The 27,018-nt window shown below is 51.3% G+C and overlaps 1 protein-coding gene across 2 annotated transcripts; it reads right to left on the reverse strand.

Moving 5' to 3' along the window:
- Window positions 1–3,156: 3,156 nt before the first annotated feature.
- On the reverse strand, window positions 3,157–26,508 carry TIMM44 (translocase of inner mitochondrial membrane 44). Of its 2 annotated transcripts, none has more exons than XM_077331725.1 (13): window positions 26,312–26,508; window positions 25,031–25,141; window positions 22,161–22,331; window positions 20,746–20,826; window positions 19,935–20,084; window positions 17,447–17,586; window positions 16,283–16,368; window positions 16,064–16,156; window positions 13,872–13,996; window positions 12,039–12,089; window positions 10,270–10,359; window positions 6,428–6,538; window positions 3,157–4,124 (listed from the first exon to the last, which is right to left on the reverse strand). In XM_077331725.1, the coding sequence occupies exons 1-13, from the start codon at window positions 26,339–26,341 to the stop codon at window positions 4,005–4,007; spliced, it is 1,359 nt and encodes a 452-aa protein (XP_077187840.1). In that variant the 5' UTR covers window positions 26,342–26,508; the 3' UTR covers window positions 3,157–4,004. The 2 variants fall into 2 exon arrangements, with proteins under 2 accessions (XP_077187840.1, XP_077187842.1); XM_077331727.1 differs by having other exon boundaries at window positions 25,031–25,105; window positions 26,312–26,502.
- Window positions 26,509–27,018: the final 510 nt, after the last annotated feature.

Genomic DNA, 27,018 nt, shown 5'->3' on the forward strand with positions numbered 1-27,018 from the left:
TCCCTCCTTGTTCTGGTTGGCAGGACCAGCCACGAAATGTCAGGAAGGGAGGTGATGAGTCACTCGGATATCTTTCCTTTTACCATTTCAGGCAGGAGCAACATTGAGCAGGATGCCTTTTAAGAGGAGCAGATTGCTGAAAAAATATTTTCTCACAGACGCGCAAAATGAGCATCCAAGTTGAGCTAGCAAAGCAGCTGTCGTCTGCCAGGATCTGTCTTCGTTTTCCAGGCCTCTAGCACAGGGGTAGTCAACCTGTGGTCTTCCAGATGTCCATGGACTACAATTCCCATGAGCCCCTGCCAGCAAATGCTGGCAGGGGCTCATGGGAATTGTAGTCCATGGGCATCTGGAGGACCACAGGTTGACTACCCCTGCTCTAGCACACTTGGGCAGAAAGGGGAAGGGGAAAAAGGGATGCTTCTCCCGTCCCTCCCAGCCCTTCTCTCATGAGCCCAGACATTGTTAACCTGCAGTTACTTGCAAGGGCGACAATTGATGCTGAATAACTGGGGAGAGCCCACCGCACATGTGACATGTAAAGTAAGAGAGGGATTCCAGCCAGCTTTTGGCAGGAACACAAAGGGTTATTGGAAAGCAAACAAAATTGGATGCACAGTGATGGCCAACTTCCCAATGATAAAAATGCATTAAAACTAGGAACATTCGATGACTTCCATAGAAGTCTCTGTGCACCAACTATGTGTTGGGATATGCAAGATCCACAGTATGCATAACTGAGCAGAATATAAAGGATATCCTGCAGGGGGCATCAGAGGAGGTGTATATTTGGCATAGTTAGGATAGGAACTAGAAGATCTAACCAAAAACAGGAGGAGAGAGGGATGAGACCTCCTGTCCTGCTAAAGGTCTACCGGGAGGCCGCTGGGTGGCCTTAGAGGATACAGGATTGAACGGGCCACTTACATTCCTAACATTTGTCTGCTGAATTAAGTGAATAAGAGTGCAACAAGGAGGTCTGGATATACAGATTCCCATTGTACACAGATGTGCAGTTAAATAATATTACTGATCTTGTGCTTTTCTGACAACTACAAATTAAAAACTGGGTAATAAACTGCTTTGTGGTTATTACCAAACTCTGGCCTGCTGGGATTTTGAAAGGCCCACAGGCAATAGAAGTATCTTGCTTCCAAAATGAAGGCAGGATTTGTGGCTCAGATTCTGATTCAGTGTCTGTTCAAACTGGTAGCAGCTCTCTGGGATCTTAGCTTCAGGCATTCATATATGGCCATGAGGACTAGAAACCTCCCATCAACTTTTACCCCTTTCAAAATGCTGCTTAGACAAGTGGTCTTCATCTCGTGACAAGAGTGAGAGGTCGATTGTATGTGGTATTGTTAAAAACACACACACACATACACACACAGTGTTGTTGTTATTTGTGTTATAAATTGTTACTTGATTGTTATGATGTATTGAAACTGTGTTACAGATTAAATTATTATAATGTTCCATGTAAAAATTTCATAACGTTCCATGTAAACCGCCCAGGGCTGTAAAGAATGGATGGTATAAAAATCCAAATAAATAAATAAACAAATAAATAAAACCCCACAACCCTCCGGTGCTTTTATTTGCATTTGCTCATTAATTTTATTGAAAGGGATGCACGATTTTTCACTTTGCCAAAAGCATCTTACACTAGAAAACCTTCATTCTTGAGTCATTCCGTCATTTTGGATAAATTCTCCTTCTGAGATATATTTTTTAGACTCCTCTGTCTGAAGGAGAAGTAACTAAACTTCAGCACTGGCCTCCCCATTCGAGGAAGGCACAAGAAATGTCTTGGCACTGGAAGGAGTTTGCCCTTTGCACCTCTGTATCAGTGACTGCTCCGTCCAAGCAGGATGGATAGTTTCACCATCTACAGACCAGGCGCCACTGAAGAATTCAATCATTTGTCCCGGTCAACGTGTTAGAGGGGATGCCCACAGCGGTCTCTGTATGAATCACAGTGCGGGGCAAGCTTCCATGCCGCCTGGCAAACATGGATTAGTGATTCATGCAGAAACCGAATGGGTGTGTAACTGAATGCCAAATAACCCTGGGGAAATGCAACTGTATGTGTGGTCAGGGACTCATTCAGGGACCCACTTCTTCGAGAGAAGGCTCCTTCCCAACAATTCTGGGACTGTATGCCTTGACAAGGTTTTGCCTTGTCCTTGCATTAAGCAGCTCATTAGCTCCTAATAAATGTTAATTTGCTGTAGGGGGGCCTTCCCATTTCTTGGCTGGAACGGGAGAGCTAATTGAGCTGTAGGCCCGCAAGGCTCCAAAGCGGACTTGTTAATGATCTCCGCAAGGTGCCCCCTGGAAGGGAGCATTAATCAAGCCTCGTTAGGGAGGAGTCATGATCCTGTCCCTTCCCGGACGCAGGAGCCACGCTGGACCCAGCCGGACATCCCGCTTTCAACAGGGAGGACCACCAGGATGCGGCCCTCCTTGGCAGCTTCCATTCTGAAGTCAGCTGTTTGAGAACACGGAGGCTCCTTTCCACTATGAGCAGAAGCAGCCGGGCGTTTGGGTACCCCGCTCTTTACAGCTGGAAGGACTCTCAAAGCGGCTTACGATTGCTTTTCCTCTCCCCGCAACAAACAGGGGAGGCTGAGAAAGCTCTGAGAGAACTGGGGCTAGTTGGCTGAACCTAGTTGGCTGAACGTGGAGGAGGAGGGAATCAAACCCGGTTCTCCAGATTAGAGGTCGTCACTCTTAAAACACCCCAAGCTGCCTCTGTGTGTTCATCTAAACTTCCTGTAAGAATCCCGGGAAACAGACCTGGTCTGGTGTACTCAAAAGAGTCTCAAAACGGCTTACAAACACTTTTCCCTCCCTCTCCCCACAACAGGCACCCTGTGAGGGAGATGGGGCTAAGAGAGCCTTGAGAGAACTGTGGCCCAAAGTCATCCAACCTGGCTGCAGGTGGAGGAGGAGTGGGGAATCAAACCTGGTTCCCCAGATTCGAGGCTACCGCTCTTAACCACTACACCAAGTTGCCTAAAGCTTTCCCTCCGTGTGCTCTTCTTAAGCTTCCCGTAAGAACACACTAACAGCCCTGACCAGACTCAGCAAAGATCCCTGGATGTGACCCTCCCACACACCCACGCATACCTCGACAGACACACTAAGGCAATCTGCATTTGGCTAGGTTTTATTCCATTTACAAAGGCAGTAGACAACGAGCCCGTCACCACGAGATCCTTCCTGCAGCAGATCCGTACAGCCAGCTCCTTTGGGTCCTTCCCAACAAGGGGGGGTCCTTGCGTGTGTGAGATGATGGTGCAGAGGGCTACCGCCCACCCACCTCCACCCCCGGGGCAGCCTGGCTGACCCACTTGGCTAGAGGAGAGACCCCTCAAAGCATCTCAACAGTCCCAAAGACCCCTGCACTATCCCATTTCCTGTGCTGGAGAACTCTTCTTCTCTCACTCGATTCCCCCGACCAGACTGTCCGCGTCCTCGCCTTCACCATACGTTCCTGCTCTGAGCCCCGTGAAAGTGGGTCGTGGCTGAGACGGGCATCTCTCTTTGCAAGCCAGGCAGAGCCCAGTTGGCTGCATTGATCCCCAAGTGTCTGTGTGGGGGGAAAAGTATAGATGGTACAAGAAGTCCGGATGAGTCGAGCTGGTCGATCGTGAGCAGCCTGGAGTCAGCGCCGAGATCCAGCGGCCGAACGATCCAGGAGCCACGCATGGCCCCGGGGTGACTGTGCTGTACCCGGTGAAAAAGTTTCAGTGACGGTGTCGGAGACAGGTACGTTTGGCGGAGCAGCTTGGGACGTCACGCTGAAAATCGGTGGATCCAAAGAAAGCCCCCTCCAGCAGAGGGGGGCTCGCGGTCACCTCCGGGTCCCTTTTGGCCGGAAACCTGCATCCCCAGCCTCTCGTGAGAAGGGGGTCTTCCTGAGGCTGCCCTTGTGCAAGAGAGCCCGTCCCACAGCAGAGGGTCTGCCCGAGGGGGGCCCGGGAGGAGGGAAGCCGCACTCATAGAATCTGCTCGGTGCTGGAAGCAGAAATGTCTAACAGTCTCCAGGCGGCGTAGGGGTTGAGTTCTTCGGGGTCTCTGCACAGGGCCCAAACGTACATCATCCGCAAGACCTTGCCCTAGAAAGAGGAGGAGGAGGCTTGTGTTAGCGGGGCTTCCTCCAAAGGCAGCTCTCGGATGGGGCTCCAATCCACCCATGTCGAATATGTAGGACGTGACGCCGGGCGATCCAAGAGCAGAGGGACTTCAAATGAGAGCATCCACTGGGCACTCGGGCAGTCCCTGCTTCAATCCCCGGCATCTTGAAATCACCTACAGTAGCTGGAGGAAGCCGGGGTCTTTCTCTGCCAGGCAGCTCCAGCTAGTAGGCTACTCTGGGCTGGACACACTATTATTATTATTAATTGTATTTATCGTATGGGGTGTGTAGAGTAGCCAGGAGAGCCTAAGACTGCCTGACTGCCAGGCAAGGGACATTCGGAGGTCATTTGCCATTGCTTGCCTCCGCAACCCTCATATTCCTCGGAGGTCTGCCATCCAAACGCCAGCCGGGGCCGACCCTGCTTAGCTTCCGAGATCTGGCAGGATCGAGCTACCTTGGGCTATCCAGCCCTGGCTGCAAAACAGACCGGTGAATCAGGAGAGCGCAGCCCGAGCAGAAACAGAATCATACAAAATGATAATGATTAGTTAGAGCTGCTTTGACCCTGGCTGGTCAGCCCTTGGTGCTGAGAGAGACAGCGAACTTGCCAAACGAGAAAGTGGGGGACCGTCAGTCTCCTCCTCCAGGGCTCAGCGGTACTGCTGGAAGGGAATCCTTTCCATGAAGGTTTGCAAAGCCCTTGCTGCAGCCACCCAATCAGCTACTGTGTTCACATAAATAACAGGAAAACCACATCTCCGTTCACAAATATTAGAGTTAAAGCTGGTTTTTATGCCCCACTTTTCTCTTCCAGAAGGCATCTCAAAGCATCTCACAATCTTGCTTCAGGATGCTCTGGGCTGATCCTGCGTTGAGCAGGGGGTTGGACTAGATGGCCTGTGAGGCCCCTTCCAACTCTAGGATTCTATGATTCTACAATCTCCTTCCCTTCCTCTGCACAACAACGGACACCCTGTGAGGTCGGTGGGACCGAGAAAGCTCAGAGAGAACTGTGACAGGCCCACGGACACCCAGCTGGCTGCACGTGAAGGGGGAGTGGGGAATCCAACCTGGCTCTCCAGATTAGAGGCTGCCACTCTTAACTACCACACCTTGCCACGCTTAACTACCACAACCTTCTATGCACCCGTGTCCTAAAGACCCCGAAACCTTGCTCTTTTTTTGGCCGTTTGCATGGCTGTTAAGTTCTGGCAGACGTTCTTTTAACCGTTCTTCTGTGTCTTTGTGATAAGCGGCCATGTCTTTATTTACAAGGTTTCCCCTTGCTCCAAGGCCAAAGGCAGAAACACCGAAAGCAGCCAACGCCTGACAATTAAAACGAGGGGATGGGATTGTTGCGATCTGTGGGGCAAGCTGGGAAGAGAACGGACGCCTTGTTCTGGCATCGCCCAAACAGTGAGATGCTCTCTGGCTTGGGCAACTTGAGAACCAGCAATCTGGACTCTGCCTGCAAAAGGACGGAAAGCTGGTAACTTCCTCTAGATGAGGCTAGATTGCAAGTCCCTTCTGCGAGGGAGCCAGTGTGGTGTCGTGGTGAAGAGTGACATCTTATAATCTGGAGAGCTGGGTTTGATTCCCTGCTCCTTCACGTGCCGCCAGCTGGGAGTCCTTGGGCAACTCACAGCCCTGATAGGGCTGTTCTCACAGAGCAGTCCTGTCAGAGCTCTCTCAGCTCCACCTCCTGCATAGGGTGCCTGTTGTGGGGAGAGGAAGGGAAGGCGATTGGAAGCCGCTTTGAAACCACCTCTTCCTCCTTCTGAATAGATCTCCACTTTACACAGGACACGAAAGATAACAACAGACAGGTTTGCCCTAGTCTCTCTTCTCTCTAGGGCAAAATTGCCCATGGGGGGTTTCTATTAACCGTGCATGATTTTTAAATACAACAGTGAAACGATTTCATCTTTTGGGAAGGGAAGGGGGAGGGGACACTTCCCAGCCTGTGTGAGCAGCGAGCGCCCTGGCTCTTGTCCGGATGGGGATGATTGATTTCCCCATTCAGATTTATTTAAATGGAAACGATCACAAGGCTTTCCATCAACCCCCTGCCCGGCAATTAAGCCATTTAATTAACCGTCTCTCCGCCACGTTAATGGATTAGCGGCCCCCCGCTGGTTGACAACTGTAATTGTGCGCCGCCATCGCGGGTGGGAGGGGAGAGATGACAAATGAGAGGACGTCAAGAGGCAGATGAGGCCTGATGCGCTTCGAGGGCAGATCCTCCACCCCGCACGGCCCTAGGCGGGAACTGCGACTCACCGGATCTCCTTCGACCACGGCCCCCTGCTGGTTCTCGATCACCAGGACTAGCTGGGCTTGGAACGTGATGATCAGCACTGGGCCCTGCTCCATCATCTTACCCATCGCAAGCTGCAAAGACACGGAGAGAGAGAGAGAGAGAGAGATTGAAGGTTGCTAGTCCACATTGTTTTGGCACAGAGGGGGCAGCCATCACGTCTCCTGTCCGCGCCTAAAAGGAAGAAAAAAATGCCCACCAGGCGTAGCATTTGGGATGCGGAAAGGGAAACCATGATTTGGGCACTGAAATCACTGAGAATTCGCCAAGTCCCAACTCAACGATGCTTCCTGCTGCCGTGGTATGGCGGTGAAAGAGCAGCATACTCTGAAATGGAGAACCGGGTTACGCTCAATGGTCCTCCACAGGCAGCTCCTGGGTGACCTCGGGCCAATGACACTTCACTGAGCAGGGGTAGCCAAACTGTGGCTCTTCAAGATGTCCATGGACAACAGTTCCCATGAGCCCCTGCCAGCATTCCCAGCAAGTGGGTAACCATTGCTCTGGAGTCATATCAACAATCTGGGGGAGTCATATCAACAATCTGGGTTGGGGAGGCTTTAGGCCAGGGGTAGTCAAACTGCAGCCCTCCAGATGTCCATGGACTACAATTCCCAGGAGCCCCTGCCAGCATCCGCTGGCAGGGGCTCCTGGGAATTGTAGTCCATGGACATCTGGAGGGCCACAGTTTGTCTACCCCTGCTTTAGGGTGTTGTTTTTACTACTATTTTACATGCTGTTATCTGCAGTCTAAAAATGAATTTAATTAATAAATAATTGTAGCCCATGCACATCTGGAGAGCCACCCCGCCTTACAGTGTAATCAATCAAACCAGTTCGAGCTAATTGCCTATGGGAGGGTTTATCCAATACGTCAAATACTATGGGGGAGAGTACCGCTCCTTGTGGGGCCCCCACAAGGGAGTAGCTCTTCCCCTACAGACACCGTCTATGTCTGGTTCCGGAGAAAGGAGCAGACCCAACTGAAGGGCTGTCCCCCAAATCCCAGCCGTGGCGAGGTGTGGGCCAGTAATTCGTGATCACCCACGTCAAATGTGGCCGACAGATCGAGGAACACGAGTCTGGCCAATCCACCTTGATCGGGCAGGGCAACAGCACTGACCCCACCCCGTGGCCGGGACGGAGGCCTGACTAGAATGGATCAAGCCCCAAAGTTTCCTCCTCCAAGTATGCCAGGAGCTGGCCCGCCGCAGCCCTTTCAACTACCTTGCCCAGGAACGCAAGATGAGAACTGGCAGTAGCTGGCCGGGTCATGCAGGTTCCAGCAATGCTTTTTTCAGCAAGGGACAAACCACTGTCAGCTTTAGCACCTCCGGGAATCCCCCGATAGACAGGGAGAGGTTGACAATCTCTCCCAGAGGGCCTCCTATCCGCTGGTCCCATTTTGAGCAACCAAGACAGACGGGATCAAGGTCATCCTCACCGACCCCAGCAACGTGTCCACTTTATTTTCTGAGAACCGCCTGAAGCCCTTTATCAAGAGGGGAAAGAACGTCCCGGCAGAGGGACAAGACTTGGTCTGCAAAAGCCTCGCTAATGGCTCGCAGCCAAGTGCCAACCGGCTAACATTTTGGCACCGCTCTTCGAGGACGGTCAAGGATCAAACTCCCCTGAAGAAGTGGGCTGGGCGAGGGCTAGCGGAAGCGACGGAGGCAGCATCAAATTCTCATTTTGCCACCTTCACCGCCATCGCATCCGCCCTCATAAGCGTGAGGCAAGAGGCCCCTGCCACCTCGTCATGGGTCTTCCTCCACCCTCGCTCTAAACGTCTCACTTCCCTTCCTCTCCTTTAGCTCCCCAGTATACGAGGGGATCCGCTTGAGATGAGGGCGGGCATTGGGGGGGGGGGAGGGCATCAAGTGGGGCTGCCAGTCCCCCACTAGTGCCACCAGCGAGTCACCGGGAGGGTTCAAGCTGCCAGACCACAGAGCGGCAGGCGATCAGTTCGAACCCAGCAGTGGCAGTCTCCCAAAATGCTCCCTCCCCATCCATCTGCAGGAGGTTCCGGGATTTCGCCATTTTTTCATTCGCTAGCGTCCGTCCTGCCCATTGAGCCCCTACTGCTTCTAAACCTACGCGGTGTCTTTTCAAGGACCAAACTGGATGTCTCACACTCAAGGGTCACTCTTCTGCGACAAGGCAACCAACGGATTACGCAGCAGCACATCCGTCAAAGCCCTGACCTGGATAGTACAGGCAAGCCTGACCCTGTCACATCTCTGAAGCTAAGCAGGGCCGACCCTGACTCGTATTTGGATGGGAGACCTCCAGGGATTTGACTGGAGTTCCTGCAAGGAAGTAATGGCAAACCCCCTTCGAATGTCCCTTGCCAGACGACAGTCCTCGGATCTCCTGGCTTTACTACACTGGCCATACGATAAAACAAAAGAACATTAAAGCACAACATGCAGGTAATTCCTCCCCTTTCCCTGCAACGCACACAAAGAGAGCAAAACCCAGACAGCTCAGCCCAGGGATGCCCAACAAGGGGTCTAGCTCTGAAGGGGTGTGGCATGGGGCGGGCTTGGGTGGGCTGTCTTCCCAGCTCTTCTTTCCGGCCTATATGAGGCAGAGCCTCCATAGTAGCAGTAAAGGCGGGGGGAGGGAGCAAAAGGAAGGGTAAGGGTTTGAGTAGTGATGTCACTTCCAGGGGCGCGGCCAACTGACACGGGACCTGTCACTCCCAGGGCTCCTCGAAGTCTGAAAAATTATTTCAGGGCTCCATCACTGTCCAAAGCATGGCCTCACCTGACCATGCTGGAACCAGAGACCTTGCGGGAGGCCCCTCCCACTCCTTAATTCCAAATCCATAATTTACTTCTGTGTGTAAATTATAGTCTACCTTTCGCACTTGGGACTCCAGGCGGATTGCACAGGGTGAGTGGACACAATCGACAGGACGGGATGCGCAAACCCCGCCCTCCCCTTGGGGGCCACAGGGCAGCTCAGAACGCAATGATACAGGACTGCGTAGTAAGATAAAGGCATAACACCAGATTTAAAGACCAATTAAATATTGGATAATATTGGACATATTGGATAAACCCTCCCATAGGCAATTAGCTCGAACTGGTTTGATTGATTACACTGTAAGGCGGGGTGGCTCTCCAGATGTGCATGGGCTACAATTATTAATTAATTAAATTCATTTTTAGACTGCTGGCTCATGGCAGATAACAGCATGTAAAGGGCCACCTCCTTCTCTTTGGAGAGAGGGGTACACAAAGTGCATCTTTACCAGTCGGACAGGTGGGTGTTTTGGACATCTCAGGTAGGGAGGCCAGACAGCTGAAGGTGTACTTAGGCCTCAAGCCAAGGCCTGGCATGGTCTTACAAGCCCCACGGAACTGTCCAAGGTCCTGCAGGGCCCTGATCTCAAAAGGCAGCATGTTCCACGAAGCCGGGGCCAGGACCGAAAAGGCCCTAACTCCAGTCGAGGCTAGATGAACTTCTTTGGGGCTGGGGACCCTGAGCAAATTTGGGGCCAGGAGGCCTGAGCAATAGGTACTATGGGCTTTAGAACCAAGCAGAAGTCTAAAAAACAGGACCAGAGCCGAAGCAAAGCACGAAGATTCACAGGACACGTTTAAAGATGCAAAAATGACTTGTTAGGATCCCAGTTTCAGCAAGTGAGACGCAGGAGCCCAGACGACAGGCCCCGCGAATTCCCCCAAGTCGCTTTGTGAAGCGTCGAGTGCCGTGCCAGTCTCCTGCTTGTTTGCGCTGGTGCAGCGGCTGCAAGGTGCTGCAAGAGCAGAGGCAGCGTAAGGAGGCCGCTACTTACGTCCACGTTGTCGATGTCCAGGATTCTGGAGCAGAACCGAAGACCCGTCGCCTTTGCTTGCTGGATCGGCTGCGCCAGCTGGCTGTAGGTCTGAAAGAGGAACCCCACCGGTTACGAGGACGCTTGCACGCTGGCCTCAAGGGACAGGGAGAGTAGCAAAGCAGCAGCAGCCAAGCTGTATGGCAGGGGTAGTCAAACTGCGGCCCTCCAGATGTCCGTGGACTACAATTCCCATGAGCCCCTGCCCATGAATGCTGGCAGGGGCTCATGGGAATTGTAGTTCATGGACATCTGGAGGGCTGCAGTTTGCCCACCCCTGGTCTAGGGCAAGCCTCTAGGGCAAGTCCCGCCTACTGAGAGTTGGAGGAACTCTTCAGGGACTCTTCAGGATCTCCTTCCTGGCACCCACCACCCAATCCTTTCACCTGGAGATGGTGGGGATCAAACCTGGGACCTTCTGCACGCCAAGGTGCCGTTTCTGCCTCTCGGGTTTCCTTAGTGCAGCCAGGCTAAGAGACTTGAGTCCTGGATGACTGCCAGGTGTTTATAACTGGTGCTAGGAACAGTTCTATGGCAGGCTTTGGAAAATGGGCTTACACAACCTGGGGAGCCTTGCTAAATTAAGCCCACCACAGATGCCCTTTTGGCAGGGCTCACCCCCTCTGAGTCAGCTCCTATTTTTTCAAATTGTGTTTTGTTGTTCTGGATAAGCCCCTTGGAATGCTCCCTTCCTTGCAGGGAGGCCGTCATTCCCACTTGGGCCCTTTTTAACCCAAGTCTGCCTTTGTGCCCCCTCCAAAGTGGGGAGAGGCTGCGGGGCTCAGTGGCTGAACATTTCCTAGTCCTGGGTTCAGTCCCCCTTGCTTCCCATTAAAAAGGGGATCCAGTCGGAGGGGACACAAAGACCTCTGCCTGAGGACCTGGAGAAGCTGCTGCCAGCCTGAGCAGACAATCCTGACCCTGATGGACAAAAGGGTCTGACTCAGTAGGGTCTGACTTCACGTATTCACCGGTCCTCACTGGATAAGACCCACATGGTTCAGCACCCTTTTCCCAACAGTGGCTGGAAAGGCCACAGGTAAGGCAAGAAGAAAACAGTCCTCCCTTATCACCTGTCCTCGGCAACCCATATTCTGAGAAGCACTGTCTCTGAACATGGGGGTTCCATTCTGTCCTCGCAACTGCCAGGTGCCGATCGACCTCCCCACCATGGAGCTGCCTGGTTCCCTTGGCTAGTTACATACGGCAGCGGCCACTGCTGCTGCACCAAATTCCATAATTCCTTGTTCAGAAAGGGACGGCTTTTCTGACTGACCTGAAATCGCCTTCCTCAAGTGCTCTCCAGTTTGACTATTAGGGGAGAGAAAGAGCAGAGAAAAGCCTCAATGCACTTTTCTCCACCCTGGGCAGAACTCCCCCATCTCAAACATGCCCCTTCCTTGGAGGTCCTTTTTCAGAAATCAAAGAGAGAGAGAGAGAGAGAGAGAGAGAGAGAGAGAGAGAGAGGGAGGGAGGGGGGGAGAGAGAGAGAGAGAGGGAGGGAGGGAGGGGGAGGGAGAGAGAGAGAGAGAGAGAGAGAGAGAGGGAGTGAGGGAGGGAGGGAGGGGGGAAGGAGAGAGAGAGAGAGAGAGAGAGAGAGAGAGAGAGAGAGAGAGAGAGAGAGAGAGGGAGGGAGGGAGGGAGAGGGAGGGGGAGAGAGAGGGAGGGAGGGAGAGAGAGAGAGAGATGACACAAACCCTGCCTGCTCCCCACTTCGGCAAGATACTCACTGATTCGTAGCACCAATCTTTCAGGATATCCAGATCTCCGGTGATCATGGCCTGAAGAAGATGAAGGAGAGGGAGAGAGGTTGTCAACGATGGAAAACATTGCCGCAAGGGGGAAGACAAATCCCTCCCTGGGCCAGAAGCAGCCCAGAGGCTGCCCCTGCTTCCTTCCAGAAAAGACCTAAGTACCAAGCATCAGCTTGGCCTTCCCCTGGATTTCAACCTCTGTCTTTCCTCTTACTTCCCTGATTCTTGCAATTGCAAGCATAGGTAAAGGTAAAGGTATCCCCTGTGCAAGCACCGGTTCATGTCTGACCCTTGGGGTGACGCCCTCCAGCGTTTTCATGCAAGCATAAACCAGGCATAAAGACCTAGGACCTCCCTCCAGATGCCTTTCAGCAATGGCCTTCAGACGTCTGCTGCCTCCCTTCAGTAACCCTGGCTAGCTGATGTTGATGGCTGTCTCTGAGAATCTGCCTGGCCCTCTTTTAAAGCCATCTTTGCAGGTGATCGTCACGACCCCCTCAGCTGCTGAATCCCCTCCTCTGCGCACTGCAGTGCTTGCCTCCTACGCGCCACTTTGGGCTTCGGTGATCGCCGAGGTGGCTGAACCAAGGCAAAGCACACAGCCCTACGAGTCCCCAGCCTCTTGTGCCGGAGGAAGCATCATAGCTGGCGGAACAGATCCAGGAAACCCAACCAGCAGTGTACCCCTCCCTGATGGATAGTGGGACCAAAGTTCTGCAAGGTCCGGATCAAGTTCAAGGTGTTTGTATTCACCTGGAGCGTGTCCATAGGAGGGCAACAAAGAGGGTGAGGGGTTTGGAGACTAAGTCACATGAGGAAAGGTTGGGGGAGCTTGGTCTGTTTGGCCTGGAGAGGAGACGACTGAGAGGGGATCTGATAACCACCTTCAAGTATTTAAAAGGCTGCCATGTAGAGGATGGAGCAGAACTGTTCTCTCTTGCCCCGGGACAGACCAGAACTTCTTTGGAAGTTTTCAAGCAGAGATTATGACACAAATGTTTGATTTAATGAACTTAGGCAGATGATGAGTGGGTGGGCAGGAAGGCAGGTGCCAGGGTTTGCCTCTTGTGGCCCTTCCTTGCATACCCAGGGAATCACTGATCACCACTGTGGGATGGTGGGTGAATTTCCTCCGGGCCAGGCTGGATTCTGGCTTTTGATGGGGGGATCACTTGGGTATCAAATTGGGGTCATTATGGGTGGGCAGGTAGTTGTGAGTGTCCTGCATAGTGCAGGGGGTTGGACTAGATGACCCTGGAGGTCCCTTCCAACTCTAGGATTCTATTTAAGGCCTTATGTGGTCAGGGCCCTGTGTAGTCACAGCGCCGCCTCTCCCAGTGTGTCCCCCAGAGAACATCTTTTCAGCCTGGCTCCTGTCTGGTGGAATGAGCTACCAATGGAGATCTGGGCCCTAGCAGAGTTAGTGAGGTTGCACGGGGCCTGTAAAATGGCCCTCTTCCACCAGGCCTATGGCTGAGGCCAGGATAAGGCAAGAACAGCTACAGGCCTCCCTCCGCCTGCCCCTTTTCAAGAGCTCCAGGCACACCAGTTTTTCCCTGCACAAGACCTCCCACTATAGGTATGGCATAACTGCTATAGAATGCCAGTGGAGCTAGGAAAAAGGGAACAGCGATACATTATTTTAAACTGGGCTGTTATTAAAAAGGTTTTATCGTTCCTATTAAATTTACTGTAAGCCTCTCTGAGCCAGCTTGTGGGAGGGTCAGCCTATAACATTAAACATAAGAATAAGAAGTCATAAGATTCTCTCCCCCGCCCCCCCAGCTGCAGCCCCTACAAAGAACTGACCTCCAAGATGTTTGGGATGATGTCATTCTCACACTGCCTCAGGAAGCGATCTTTATCAAAGGCGGGGTCAACACGAAGTATCTCTGTCAGCACCTCCGACATTTCTGTCTTGGAGAATAGCCCGCCTGGCAAGAGAGATGGGCAAGACCGTGTTGGTAAAAAGGAGGGAGCCACACGGGAGGGAGGGGAGAACGGGGCAGGGTCTGCGAGGAGCAGGTGGTGCCAGTGGAGGAGGATGACTCTTGTGGAATGGGATGGATGGGGGGAACTTGAGACCCTGGAATCTTTTGCACGCTTCTTTGTCAAGGAAACAAACAAACCAGGCCCAAGTTCCTAGTCCTGGTTATTGTTGTTAAAAAGGTAAAGGTATCCCCTGTGCAAGCATCGGGTCATGTCTGACCCTTGGGGTGACGCCCTCCAGCGTTTTCATGGCAGACTCAATACGGGGTGGTTTGCCAGTGCCTTCCCCAGTCATTACCGTTTTACCCCCCAGCAAGCTGGGTACTCATTTTACCGACCTTGGAAGGATGGAAGGCGGAGTCAACCTTGAGCCGGCTGCTGGGATCGAACCCCCAGCCTCATGGACAGCTTCAGACAGCATGTCTGCTGCCTTACCACTCTGTGCCACAAGAAGCTCATATTGTTGTTATCACCTCGTTATTACTACAAATGGAGTTACCCGTATTGTTTCTTGTTTTATGTAAATAGCCCTGAGTTTTCGGGGAGGGCAGCATATAAATACAATAAATAAATAAATAAAACAGTGAGCACAGAGGAAGGTTTAGGAATGTGGGGCAGCACCCATTAAAGCGGGGTTTAACAAAGGGGACAAAGGGGATTCCAAGATGACAGCTTCTTCCCCGGTAACTGGGGTAACTCGGCCTGGTGAGTCTTCTGTTTGGCGTTGGCTTGAGTGTCTGTGTGTGTCTATTGGGGGTATTTATTTATTTGCATATGAGACATTGCAGGCAAAATGTGGTGAGAAGAGGAGATGGGGGCCTGATTTTTATGTTGGGCGACCTTGGGCTACTCACAGTTCAGTTAGAGCTGTTCTCACACAGCAGTTCTCTCAGAGCATACTCAGCTCCATGTACCCCACAGGTTGTCTGTTGTGGGGAGAGGAAGGGAAGGCAATCATAAGCTTCTTTGAGACTGCTCTGAGTAGTGCAAAGCGGGGTATAAAAGCCAACTGTTCTTTATTTTTAGTTGCATATGAGGGCACGGCGGGGAGTGAGGCCAGCTAACTTCTGTGGTACCGCAAAGCCTGAAAAATATTTCAGGTGTGCCTCCATGGTCAAAAGGTTGGAAAAGGACCTATGGAAGACTGAAGGCTAGAGGTTTTTCAGGATTCCCTGCAGAGGCCAAGGGTAGGTCTGGTCACCGTGACAGCAGCGTTCTTGGGGTTTCCTTCTCACAGGTCTAGTAGCCACCTGTTGCCCGTGGTTGCTCTCACCCCATCCCCAGCTCCCCACTGGGCTCACCTGCACTTGCAGGGGCTCTTGAGGAGAGATGGGATCTTCTCTAGTTTGTGCTGGCGTGGAGAACCCAGCAATATGCACGAACCAAGCACTCATCATCTGCGGAAAACAAGACTTCCCTTGCAGCACTAATGCCCACAGGAGGACACGAGAGGAGCGATTGTGGGGGAGACAGAAGAAGAGCTGATTTTTATACCCCAGTTTTCACTGCTTGAAGGTGTCTCAAAGCAGTTTCCACTTGCCTTCCCTTTCCTCTCTCCACAACACCCTGTGGGGTGCAGCTGGAGAGCCCTGATATACCTGCTCGGTCAGAACAGAAGAAGAAGAGTTGGTTCTTAGATGCTGCTTTTCGCTACCTGAAGGAGTCTCAAAGCAGCTTCCAGTCACCTTCCCTGTCTTCTCCCCACAACAGATACTCTGTGAGGGAGGGGAGGCTAAGAGAGCCCTGAGATTACTGGAGAAGAAGAAGAGTTGGTTCTTATATGCCACTTTTCTCTATCTGAAGGAGGCTCAAAGCAGCTTACAGTCGCCTTCCCTTCCTCTCCCCACAACAGACACCTTGTGGGGTGGGTGAGGCTGAAAGAACAGCTTTATCAGGGCTGTGACCAGCCCAAGGTCACCCAGCTGGCTGCATGTGAAGGAGGGGTGGGGAATCAAACCCATCTTGCTAGACCAGCAACTGCCACTCTTAACCATGCCAGAGGAGGGATGTACCAATGAAGTCGGTCACTTTGTCGGTAACGGCCCGCGAAGCCCGGATGATGGCATTGTCGCTCTCATCATATTTCATCTTCATTTCGAAGAACCCTGGGGAAGGGGAGGGAATGGCAAATGTCAGCTGCGGTCTTGCCACCCAAGCCCTGCCCGATGTCAGAGGTCAGTCGACCGAGGCCCTCCCTCCTCCCCGACCCCGAGGGTGAAGCTGTGACTTACGGTTGAAGACCACGTTGTTGTCCCTGAACTCCTTCCACTGCTGAGACCACTTGGAGTCCTTGTGGAGCACCACCCCCATCGCCTCTCTGCAACGGAGGGAAGGAAGGCCAGCTCAGGAGAGGGAGCCGGGGCAATCTCGAGCATCGTCCGAGAAAGGGGGCACAAGACAGGGCTTTTCTTGTCTGGGACTTAAATTAACTGCTCTTAAGGCCTAGGCCAAAAGACATCATCCTTTCCTTAAGTTCTGGCTTTGGATTCAGGTCATGTCAGTCTTTTAATGGTCTCTGCCTATTTTACATATAATGTTTATGCTGCTTCTATCTAACGTATTACAAAACAAGCTCATCGGGGTGGTGCACCTGGACCCCTCGCTTTAGGAGGGCACTGAATTAAATCTGATCTTCTCTTTCCCAGCCGCCTTAAACGGTGGGTCCCCCCACCCCCACCCATTGCTGGGTTTTTTAACGGTATTTTTACCACTGCTGCCTTGTGTGTACTGGAAGCTGCCTAGCACTCAGGAGGTGGAACGACGGCAAATAAATGTGTGAAAGAAGCCCGTAAAAGAAATAAAGGCCTGCGTTTTAGAAAATGGTTTATGATTGTAAGCTGCCTTGAGCAAGATGCCAAAAAGAGGTGCAAGCATATGTGTTAAGTGCCAACAGGTCGCTTCTGACACGGCGACCCCCTGAATTCATGACCTCCAAAACTTTACGAGGGTTAACAGCCATCCTGAGGTCCTGCCATGGCTTCCTCGATTAAGGCTGAAGTGATGGCAGAGAAATATGATAAATTAATTAATTACATACCTGGGTTCCCCAACTGCTATTTCTGGTCATCCAGCAGGCTCTCTCCACCTACTTCTTGATCCCAAACTGAACTGCCCCACCCTAATCTGTTCAACCAAACCTGCAGAGCCACAATAGATGCACAAGGCGACAACTGTGTATGTGCACGTCTCAATTCAATGCTACAAACTATGGATTTGCTTCAGTTTCATGGGACACGGATAAGCCTTCGTGCCAGATCGTGTTCTGGAGAACAGCTGGGATTTCCTCCCAAGAGGCTCTGTTGCCATCACCCCACAAGGCAGGTTCCACCTTGCTCCTCGCCCAAGAGTTCCCTTGAACCCAACCAGCAACCCTCCCTGCTTCAGCCAATACCCACTCGTTGGCTTCAAAGACCCGCTCTTCTTTGCTTCTCTCCCCGGCAAATTCCGTCCTCTTCCGCAGTCTCTCTGGCCGCTTGTAAGGCCCCGTCTGGCCCAAGACGCTCTCGTCGATCTCCTTCCGGACGGTTTCCACCCCCTGTAAGAGAAACTTCCCACTTAAGTCAAGGAATCAAGGCCACTGTGCTCTCTGGGGCTACAGCAACGTGGAAAAGGGAATGGCAGGAGAGAACGGAAGCCAGCATAGTCATGGAGGAATGCTTCACAAAGCAAGACAGCGGAAGTCTCTGGTTCAGATTTCTTTCTGCTGTGAACTCTTCTGGGGGCTCAAACAAAACAGAGGGCCTAGAAGTGTGAAGGCCTGGGAGGGCAAATGGGGAATGTTTTGGGGGAAACAGCTCCTCCCTCTCCCCCCCAGGCATCCTTCAATTTTTTTTAATGGGCTGTCTTTTATAACCCGTGCACCATTATTTTACAATATTTTGTTTAGATTCAAGTGGGTAGCCCTGTTGGTCTGAAGCAGCACAACAAAACAAAACCAGAGTCCAGGAGCAACTTTAAGACCAACCAAGATTTATTCAAGGCTCATAGATTGATGCCACCGCATTTCTATACACTCAGAGACCCAACTTTGAGGTGGTGCTTTATGTTGTCCCAGAGGACTATTACCAACAGCCTGGTGAAGAGGTGGATGTGGTCATACTCCTCACAACGGATGACTCTGCTCCTGTCAAGCTAATTCAGATGAGTCAATGATTCATGTCCTCCTCCGGTGTTCTAAGCACTAAGTTGCTCATGAGATATATCTGACCCCTGTTACTGAAGACAAAATCTGATGAATCACTCGCTTATTTTATATATAAACCTTTTTACTCTTATCTTGAGGATTAATTATATTGGCTCTATTGGGAATTATTGCCTTTAATTTGTTTTTATGACGCCATGAAAGGTACTTTGAAGCGGACTGTGGTTTTAAGGTGCTACTGGACTCTGATTTTATTGTGGTTTCAATTGTAAGACACCTTGAGCAAGACTCTGAAGAGCCAGCACAGTCAAAGTAAAGAGAGAAATGAAATTTTCCCGATGAGGAAAATGCTTTTTAAGACAAAGAACTCACTCGGAATGAACAGCCTAAAAAATGCAAGACAAACAACAGCCCTCAGTAATAACCCTTCCTAGGTATCCTGCAGACTACAGTTCCCCAATGTGGTGCCTGTGTGAGCCACAGCCCTTGTACACATCACTCCTGGCAGGACCAGGTAGCACTTTTGACTGGCTGTGCAGACTTAAGAAGAAGAGTTGGTTTCTGCTTTCCACTGCCCGAAGGAGTTTCAAAGCGGCTTACATTCGCCTTCCCTTTCCTCTCCCCACAACAGACACCCTGTGAGGGAGGGGAGGCTGAGAGAGCCCTGAGGTTACTGAAGAAGAAGAAGAGTTGGTTCTTATAAGCCGCTTTTCTCTATCCAAAGGAGTCTCAAAGCAGCTTCCAATTGCCTTCCCTTTCCTCTCCCCACAACAGACACCCTGTGAGGGAAGGGAGGCTGAGAGAGCCCTGATATTACTGAAGAAGAGTTGGTTCTTATATGCTGCTTTTCTCTAATTGAAGGAGGCTCAAAGCGGCTTACAGTCACCTTCCCTTTCCTCTCCCCACAACAGACAGGTGGGGCTGAGAGAGCTCTGAAAGGACTGTGACCCAGCTGGCTGCATATGCAGGAATGGGGAATCCCAACTTGCCAGATTAGAAGCCGCCGCCCTTAACCACTACACCAAGCTGGTTTCAGTAGCAGCTACTGCCACAGAAGAAGGATTTTCATTGTGTGACTGAATCACCATCATCATCATCATCATCTTCTTTTTGTGGCCCACCCTTCCTGGGTAGCTCAGTGCGGGTAACAACATGGTTTAAAACCACTCGGTTGCATAATACCGGGGAGGGCGGTATAGAAGTATGATAAATAAATAATGAAAGCAGCATATCCTTAACACTGTTTTGCTCCTTTATATATTTTGGAAACAGCCTGGGAGGAGACTGTCTGGGGCCCTGCCCATCCAGGTCCACCCTGATTGGCCCTCCCGCTCCCACTCCCTCCCTCCTTGCCTGCTAGAAGCCTTGTGGCTGAGGCCTCCACCAGAGGCAGCGACAGGGCTTTGCGGCCTGCAGTTACGCTCCTGCTGGGAGGGAGCCGGGGGAGAAGTTTGTAAGGCCCTGTCTGCCTGAAATACGGCACAACCTCACTTATGGGGCTTGGCTCCACCTCTTGTGGCAGCCATTTTATGCTTGCACCCGCCATCCAGTGTCAGAATTCCAGGTATAAAATGTCAAAAATCCCTGCGATGGACTTATACACAGTATGTTTGCAAGGACATATTTATAATCCAAATGTTAATCCTTCTGGCAAAAGTAGGCTAGGTTCAAGGCCCATTTTTAACCCAGTCCTGGAATGTCTGAGAGCTCACCTGGGCTCAGCTCCAAGGAGTGGCACTTACCTGAGAAATGGCCTTGAATGCTGCTGTCCGGCCCAGCTTTTCCCCACCCTTGGAGACTGACTCTGCTGACTGCTTGGCTGTCTTGGCTGCTTCCTCCACTCCTTCCTTGATCTTCCGGCCGATGTCACTCTTACTAACTTCATCTAGGCTCTGTAGGGTGGAGGAGAAGCTGGGTCATGGGGGTAAAGCATGACCCACTGGCCTGAAAAGGTCAAACCCCAAACCCCATTTCCCTTAAAAAGCAATTGTAAAAAGCAGCCACACACACACACAACCACCACCACCACCACCAGCTGCAGCAAGATTAGAACTTGAAGCACCGGGGCAGGAGATTTGGGGATGGAAAAATGGAACTCCTCCTTCACATAAGGAATCATTTCACTTGTGGATCTCACAGTCACAGGACAGCCACCAACTTAAAAGGATGTGGAAAGGAGATTAGAGAAATTCAAGAAGCAATTCAAAGGTGACTACTAGCCATCATGGCTAAATGGAGCCTCCATTTTCAGAGACAGTGTACCTCTGAATACCTGCTGCTGCAGGGGAGGTGGCTTTGGCCTCTGTATCTTTGCTTCTGGGGTGGGGGTGTCTTCTGGTGATTGTGGCAAGAAAACAGTTCCGGCCTACACAGCCCCTCTGTGATGGTCATTACATGGCCTTAACAACGTAGAATTATAACTACACTGTCCTGTAAAAACTTTTTAATTCTCTTTTCTGGGTTAGGTTTTAAACTCGTGATTTGCCCTGAGCTTCAAGAAAGTGGAAGAACAAAAACCTTTAAAGAAGAAAATAAACTAAAAACAACATTAACCTCTTTGACTGTCCCGGTGATTTCTCCAAGCTTTTTTTTAATGACTTCAGAAGTCTTCACTGTTTCAGACTCTATGGTTTTCTGCAAGGGAGAGAAGAAATCACACACATCATACTGCAGATGTCTTGAAAAGAGTAACAAAAAAAAAGAAGCTGCCACATTCACACCTTTCAGGTTATATAAAATATGTTAATGAATGGTATTTCTTGAAGTACATTTCCCATTGAAAGGCACTTGTGACATCTTGAAATCTTATACAAACTTACACCAAGAGCAAATCCTGCCCAAAGCTAAGAAGTCTTCATTTTGGGGTAAATATGCACTGGATCGTGTTGAGACTCAGGGAGGTGGGGTTCCAGGAAGATTCTAAAATTTGGCAGTGTTTGTATTCATTGGCTTAGAGAAGCTGAATGCGGTGTTGCTTATTAACCCACCTCCTGAGGACTAGAAGCATGCTTGCTCACGTCTCTTTCCCTAGATGGAAACTAAGCCACACTGGTTGATACACTAGAAGTCAATTCACTGTCCAATAAAATATCCCCAGTCCTAATCAAAGAGCATGTAATACTCTGGAACGAGACATGTCAAAACCAGGTTCTAATCAGAAGTCCAGATTGCTACACAGAGGTCCCTAGTTTGAACCTTACTACAGCTTTGCCATGTTCTCTGACAGCCTTCCCAGAAACAGGGAAATGCAGGCCCACCTTCCAAGGAGAGCGTCACTATGGTGTATTGGACTAGGAACCAAGGGAAACCTGGGTTCAAATCTCCACTTGCTGGGAAACTTACTGGGGGAACCTTGGGCCGGTAACTCTCTCTCAGCTCAGCCGACCTCACAGGCTGTTGTGAAGACCAAATAGAGGAGAGGAGGAACCATGTATGTTGTTGCCTTGAGCTCCTGGAGAAAGCACAGAATAAATGTGCAATCAATTAAGAAGGGAGTTCACCAAAGCTGCTGCTTATTGTCTGTGTGATCAAGGCAGGGCACTTGCGCGATGCTGGCAGCATTCCACTAAGTCCTGTCTGCTGTATTGTATGGGGGAAGGCTACGTTAGTGGGGCTCACCACTTTCATCAGAATTCCATGCAGGAAATAAATAAATTACCCCCTACCCCCCCCCTCCCAATTCTCCAGTTCTTGCTACTTCCATGAGCAGATTAATAAAATAAATAATAGACAGGCCGAGAGGAAAAGGCTGTAAAAAGAAAAGGTGAACCACCAATAGTACATGCCTCCTTGTAATTCTAAATCAGGGGTAGTCAAACTGCAGCCCTCCAGATGTCCGCTGGCAGGGGCTTCTGGGAATTGTGGTCCATGGACATCTGGAGGGCCGCAGTTTGACTACCCTTATTCTAAATGGTTTCCCTGCCTACAAAGGGAGCCTACCACCCAGGACGGAACAAAAGGAAACGTACATATTTCCTTCTGGCTTCCTGCAGCGCCTCTGACTCTTCCAGCTTCTTTGCTTCATCCCGGAACTTCTTGATACTTTCTTTCATCTCTTTGTTTTTGGCCAGCTCTTGCTTGATATTCTCCACAAAGCCAGATATAAAGCCTTTCCGGCCGCCCGAGGAATAGCATCTGGACTGAAGAGAAAAAAAGGTTTCTTACAACGCCAAATGTAGCAAAGGGCCAACGCCTGGGTTCACACACCACCAGGGTATGGCGGGGCCAGGAGTCCCTGGTGTCATCAAGGACACTCAAATGTATAGATTTGGGCTTAGTCTGTGGCTAGTAGGAGGGCTCTCTCTTTCTATTTTAAATAGGGCTCAGGGTGGTTCATAGCAATGAAATCACATACACAACACAATCGTTAAAAAACCAATAAAAATCCAACACAAAATGACCTTTTATAAAGCCTCATGCCCGGCCCCTTAACTCTCTTAGCTCCTTCCACCAGCTACCCTGGTCTGGAGAGGACAATAGTAAATAGAGGCACCGAAAGAAAGAGGGGAAGCCCATAAAGCTTCAGACTGCCCTGGTCTCAACCACAGGTGTGGGTAAAGAGTGCTGTTTTACAGGCCACTTCTGTCAGGGCCTGAATCTGCATCAGCAGCTCATTCCACTATTAATTTATTTTTTCAATTTCTAGCCCTCCTTATTCTGAAGCTCACAGCAGGTTACAGAAAAAGGACCCAGCAGCTGCATTTCGTACCAACTGGAGTTTCCAGGTCAAGGACGAGCGTAGGCCTGCATAGAGCGAGTGACAGAAGTCCAGTCTCAAGGTGACTGTCGCATGGATCGCTGTGGCCAGATAGTCTGAAGGCAGGTAGAGTGATAGTAGCTGTGCTTGGCACAGGGGGAAAAACGCCATGCGGGCTACTTCTGTGGCTTCCATCGATAGGGAGGCATTCAAGATGACCCCCAAGTTCCTGGCTGTAGGCGAGATGTCGAGCCATGCCCCAGGGAAGATGGGGAGCCATACTTCCTTTCCTGTCCCTTTCCTGCTCAGCCACAGGACCTCTGTCTTCGGGGGTTAAGTTTCAGGTGACTCTGCTCTAGCCATCCAGCGACCAGTTCCAAACATCTGGCAAATGTATCTAGGGGGGAGTCTGTGTGGCCATCCATGAGGCGATAGAGCTGGGTGTCCTCTGCATATTGATGACATCCCAGCCTGTAGTGCCGGATCAGCTGGCCAAGAGGGTGCATAAAGATGTTAAATAATGTGGGAGAGAGTACCGCCCCTGTGGGACCCCACAAGAGAATCTGTAAGGGTGCAATAACATCTCCCCTACTGCCACCCTCTGTCTGGTTTCGGAGAAAGCAACACAGCCAGTTGAAGGGCTGTTCCCTGAATCCCAGCCCCGGTGAGGCGGTGGGCCAATAACTCGTGGTCAACCATGTCAAACACCGCTGACAGGTCAAGAAACATGAGAATGGCCGAACTGCTCCAATCAAGCTGGCACTGAAGATCAGCCACCAAAGAAACCAACACTGTATCCACCTCATGGCCAGGACGGAAGCCTGTCTGGTATGGATTGAGCACTGAAGTTTCCTCCATGTATACCAGGAGGTGATCCACCGTGAGCCTTTCAACTACCTTTCCCAGGAACAAGAAGCAAAACCGGATGTTAGCTGGCCAGGTCCTGCGGGTCCAGCGATGTTTTATTCAATAAAGGGCGAACCACCACCTCTTTCAGCTCCTCCGGGAACTCTGCAGAAGACAGGCTTCCTCGGGAGGTGGTGGGTTCTCCATCTTTGGAAATTTTTAAACAGAGGCTGGGTAGCCATCTGACGGACAGGCTGATTCTGTGAATGCTCAAGGGGGTGGCAGGTTGCAGTGGATGAGCAAGAGGGCTGTGAGTGTCCTGCACAGTGCAGGGGGTTTGACTAGATGACCCAAGGAGGTCCCTTCCAACTCTATGATTCTATGATTCTAGGGAGAGACTGACAATCTCTCTCAGAGGGCCTCCTAACCGCTGGTCACTTGTTTTGAGTAACCAAGATGGACAGGGATCAAGGGGGCAGGTAATCACCTGCACCGACCCCAGCAACTTGTCCACTTCGATTTCTGAGAGCCACCTGAAGCCATCAAATGTATCCCCCTCCCCCCATGAAGGCCAACAGGCCTCCAATTTCCTCTCTGTTTTAAAAGTGGCAGGAAGGTCCTGGCGGAGCAACAAGACTTTATCTGCGAAAAAGCTTGCTAATGCCTCACAGACTAATGCCAACTGACTACTATTTTGGCATCCTTCCTGTAGGGCAGTTAAGGATCAAACTACTCTAAATAATTGGGCTGGGTGAGAGCTTGTGAGAGCGAAAGAGGCAGCATAAAACTCTCATTTAGCTGCCTTATCCGCCATCTCATATGCCCTCATAAGTGTGCAATAGGATGTTCTTGCAGCTTTGTCTTGAGATTTCTGCCACACTAGGTTGAAGCTGGGGCTGAAAAGGACCTGGCTTTGGTCAGGACCAAGCAAACATCCCCAGCAAATTGGTGCTCTCCGGGGAACATATTGTAGAAGACTAAAAATCAGCTTGGTGTCGTAGTTAGGAGTGGTGAGCCAGGTTTGATTCCCCCTCTTCCACATGCAACCAGCTGGGTAACACTGGGCTAGTCACAGTCCTGTTAGAGCTGTTCTCTTAGAGCTTTCTCAGCCCCACTTCCTGGGGAGTCTGTGGTAAGAGGAAGTGAGGGGGACTGTAAGCCGCTATGAGATTTTCAGGTAATGAAAAGCAGGGCATAAAAACCAACTCTTCTTCAACGTCCATGCTGCATGTTGGGGAGAGGGCCACATACACTTGCAATTCCACATACACACAACGCACAACTTGCAAAGCGTACCTGGTAAAGCTGTAGGGCCGGTCTGCTGCTGCTGCTGCGATGTACAAAGAAGATGTGGCGGCCGGACCCTGAACACTGCCCAGACACGAGCCATATGTTTAAAAGGCATTTCTATGGTAAGACAAGAGGTTAACACAAAACTTCAAAAGAACATATGCACTGGGATAGGGATGCTCTAGGGCAGGGGTAGTCAAACTGCTGACAGGGGCTCATGGCAATTGTAGTCCATGGAGGGCCGCAGTTTGATTACCCCTGCTCTAGGCGGAGACAGGGACATGTGGTGAAGAATTCCCTATAGAATCGCCAAGGGTCGGACATGACTGAACAGATAACATCATCATCAGGGGGATGGTACTCAAACTCGTGGAAAGGGCTACAGAGCTAATTGGGTAGAGCAAGGGAGCAGGGCACATGCTAAACCGGATGGGTGTAATACAGTAAGGACAGCAAAGCAAAAATTAAGAATGTCAGCGTGGGATCGGACAACAAAAATAGACTCCAATAGCACCTTGAAGATCAACAAAGATTTATTCAAGGCCTTGAGTAAATCTTAGTGATCTTGAACGTGCCATTGGGCTCTATTTTGTTGTGCTACTTGAAACCAACACGGTGACCCACTTGTATTGATTCCTAGAGTAGGATTGGGGTGGCTGGAGTCCAATTCCCATTCTGCCACAATGGGCTTAGGCCAAGACGTCTCTCTACAAGGAGATCCTTGGAAAAATGTGAGAGACACATGGTAGACTTAAGTTGCGGGGGGGGGGGGGAGGAAGCATGCTACATACACTCGGTGTCACAACTGCCTGTAAGAGGAGCGTAAGCCTAAAGGGCTCTTCGCCTGTGGGCAGGAACCCTCCGCCTAACCCAGGGGTAGTCAAACTGCGGCCCTCCAGATGTCCATGGACTACAATTCCCAGGAGCCCCTGCCAGCGTTCGCTGGCAGGGGCTCCTGGGAATTGTAGTCCATGGACATCTGGAGGGCCGCAGTTTGACTACCGCTGGCCTAACCTAACCGCTGAGATCTCTTTGCACGGGCCTCTTTAACCTAAACCTGGATGAAATTATTCAACCCGCGGAAGAAGCGCCGCGCCGTTTAAGACTGGCTGGGCAGAAACGGCTCAAGAGGAAAAAGCAGAGGAGTGCACTTTGCATATGCTCAGGGGCACACTCTGCTTTAAGCAGCGGCAACTCGGGCGCCTCCCCGACCCTTCGCGCGCGCGGAATAAGTCGGAAAGCAGCAGATCGGAAGAAAGTTTCCTTTCCCGGGCTCAGCCTCCTTACCCGGCACCCCCAAAGCGCGGCCGCCGCCATCTTCCCCAAGGCACCGTCCGGGCCGAATGAGCGACCTTTCGCGCGGCGCCGGATGATGACATCACACGCGCCTCCGCCGCGGCGCCTCCCGTGACGTTCAGCCCACCCGGTTGCCTCGGCGACAGTCTCGTCCGGGCCGCGCGCTCAGCGCCGGCTCCCTCGTGAAACCGGAAGGAAGGGGAGAAGTGTGCGTGGAAAGAGGCGGAACTTCCGCCCTACAAAAACCTGAGAGGGGGGGGGAATGCTTTAAAGCAGGGGGGTAGTCAAACTGCGGCCCTTCAGATGTTCGTGGACTACAATTCCCATGAGCCCCTGCCAGCGAACATCTGAAGAGCCGCAGTTTGACTACCCCCCTGCTTTAAACGCACGCTTCTCCTTGCACTCGCACGCGGGAATGGCGGTCTGCCCGTGCTCAGAGCGCCCTTGCACTTTGCACATGTTTGGAAGCCTCCCAAGACGGGCGGCAGGACTTGCGTCCATGGAACACAGACTGACAGGATGGGGAAAGGAGAGCCCATTAGTTGCTAGAGCGGCTGGCATTTGGGGCATTGGCCCCGGGCAGAAATGCCCCCACCCCCTCAATTGCTACTCCAGAAATTCTCTGAGTCGAACTTAGCCCTGCTGGGCTAGCCTTGCAAGCCCCCCCCCCATCCACTTTCACTGGGGCAGGGGTAGTC

The sequence above is a fragment of the Paroedura picta genome, chromosome 4 (genome assembly GCF_049243985.1).
Source record: "Paroedura picta isolate Pp20150507F chromosome 4, Ppicta_v3.0, whole genome shotgun sequence".
Lineage (NCBI taxonomy): Eukaryota > Metazoa > Chordata > Lepidosauria > Squamata > Gekkonidae > Paroedura > Paroedura picta.

What these genes read in the sequence shown, in the direction of transcription:
- TIMM44 (XM_077331725.1), bottom strand. Translation starts at nt 26,341, where the DNA reads ATGGCGGCGGCCGCGCTTTGGGGGTGCCGG. An exon ending in CGGCCCTACAGCTTTACCAG is followed by an intron (nt 22,332 to 25,030) that starts GTACGCTTTGCA and finishes TTTTCTCTTCAG; the next exon opens with TCCAGATGCTATTCCTCGGG. An exon ending in CAACAACGTGGTCTTCAACC is followed by an intron (nt 16,157 to 16,282) that starts GTAAGTCACAGC and finishes CCCCTTCCCCAG; the next exon opens with GGTTCTTCGAAATGAAGATG.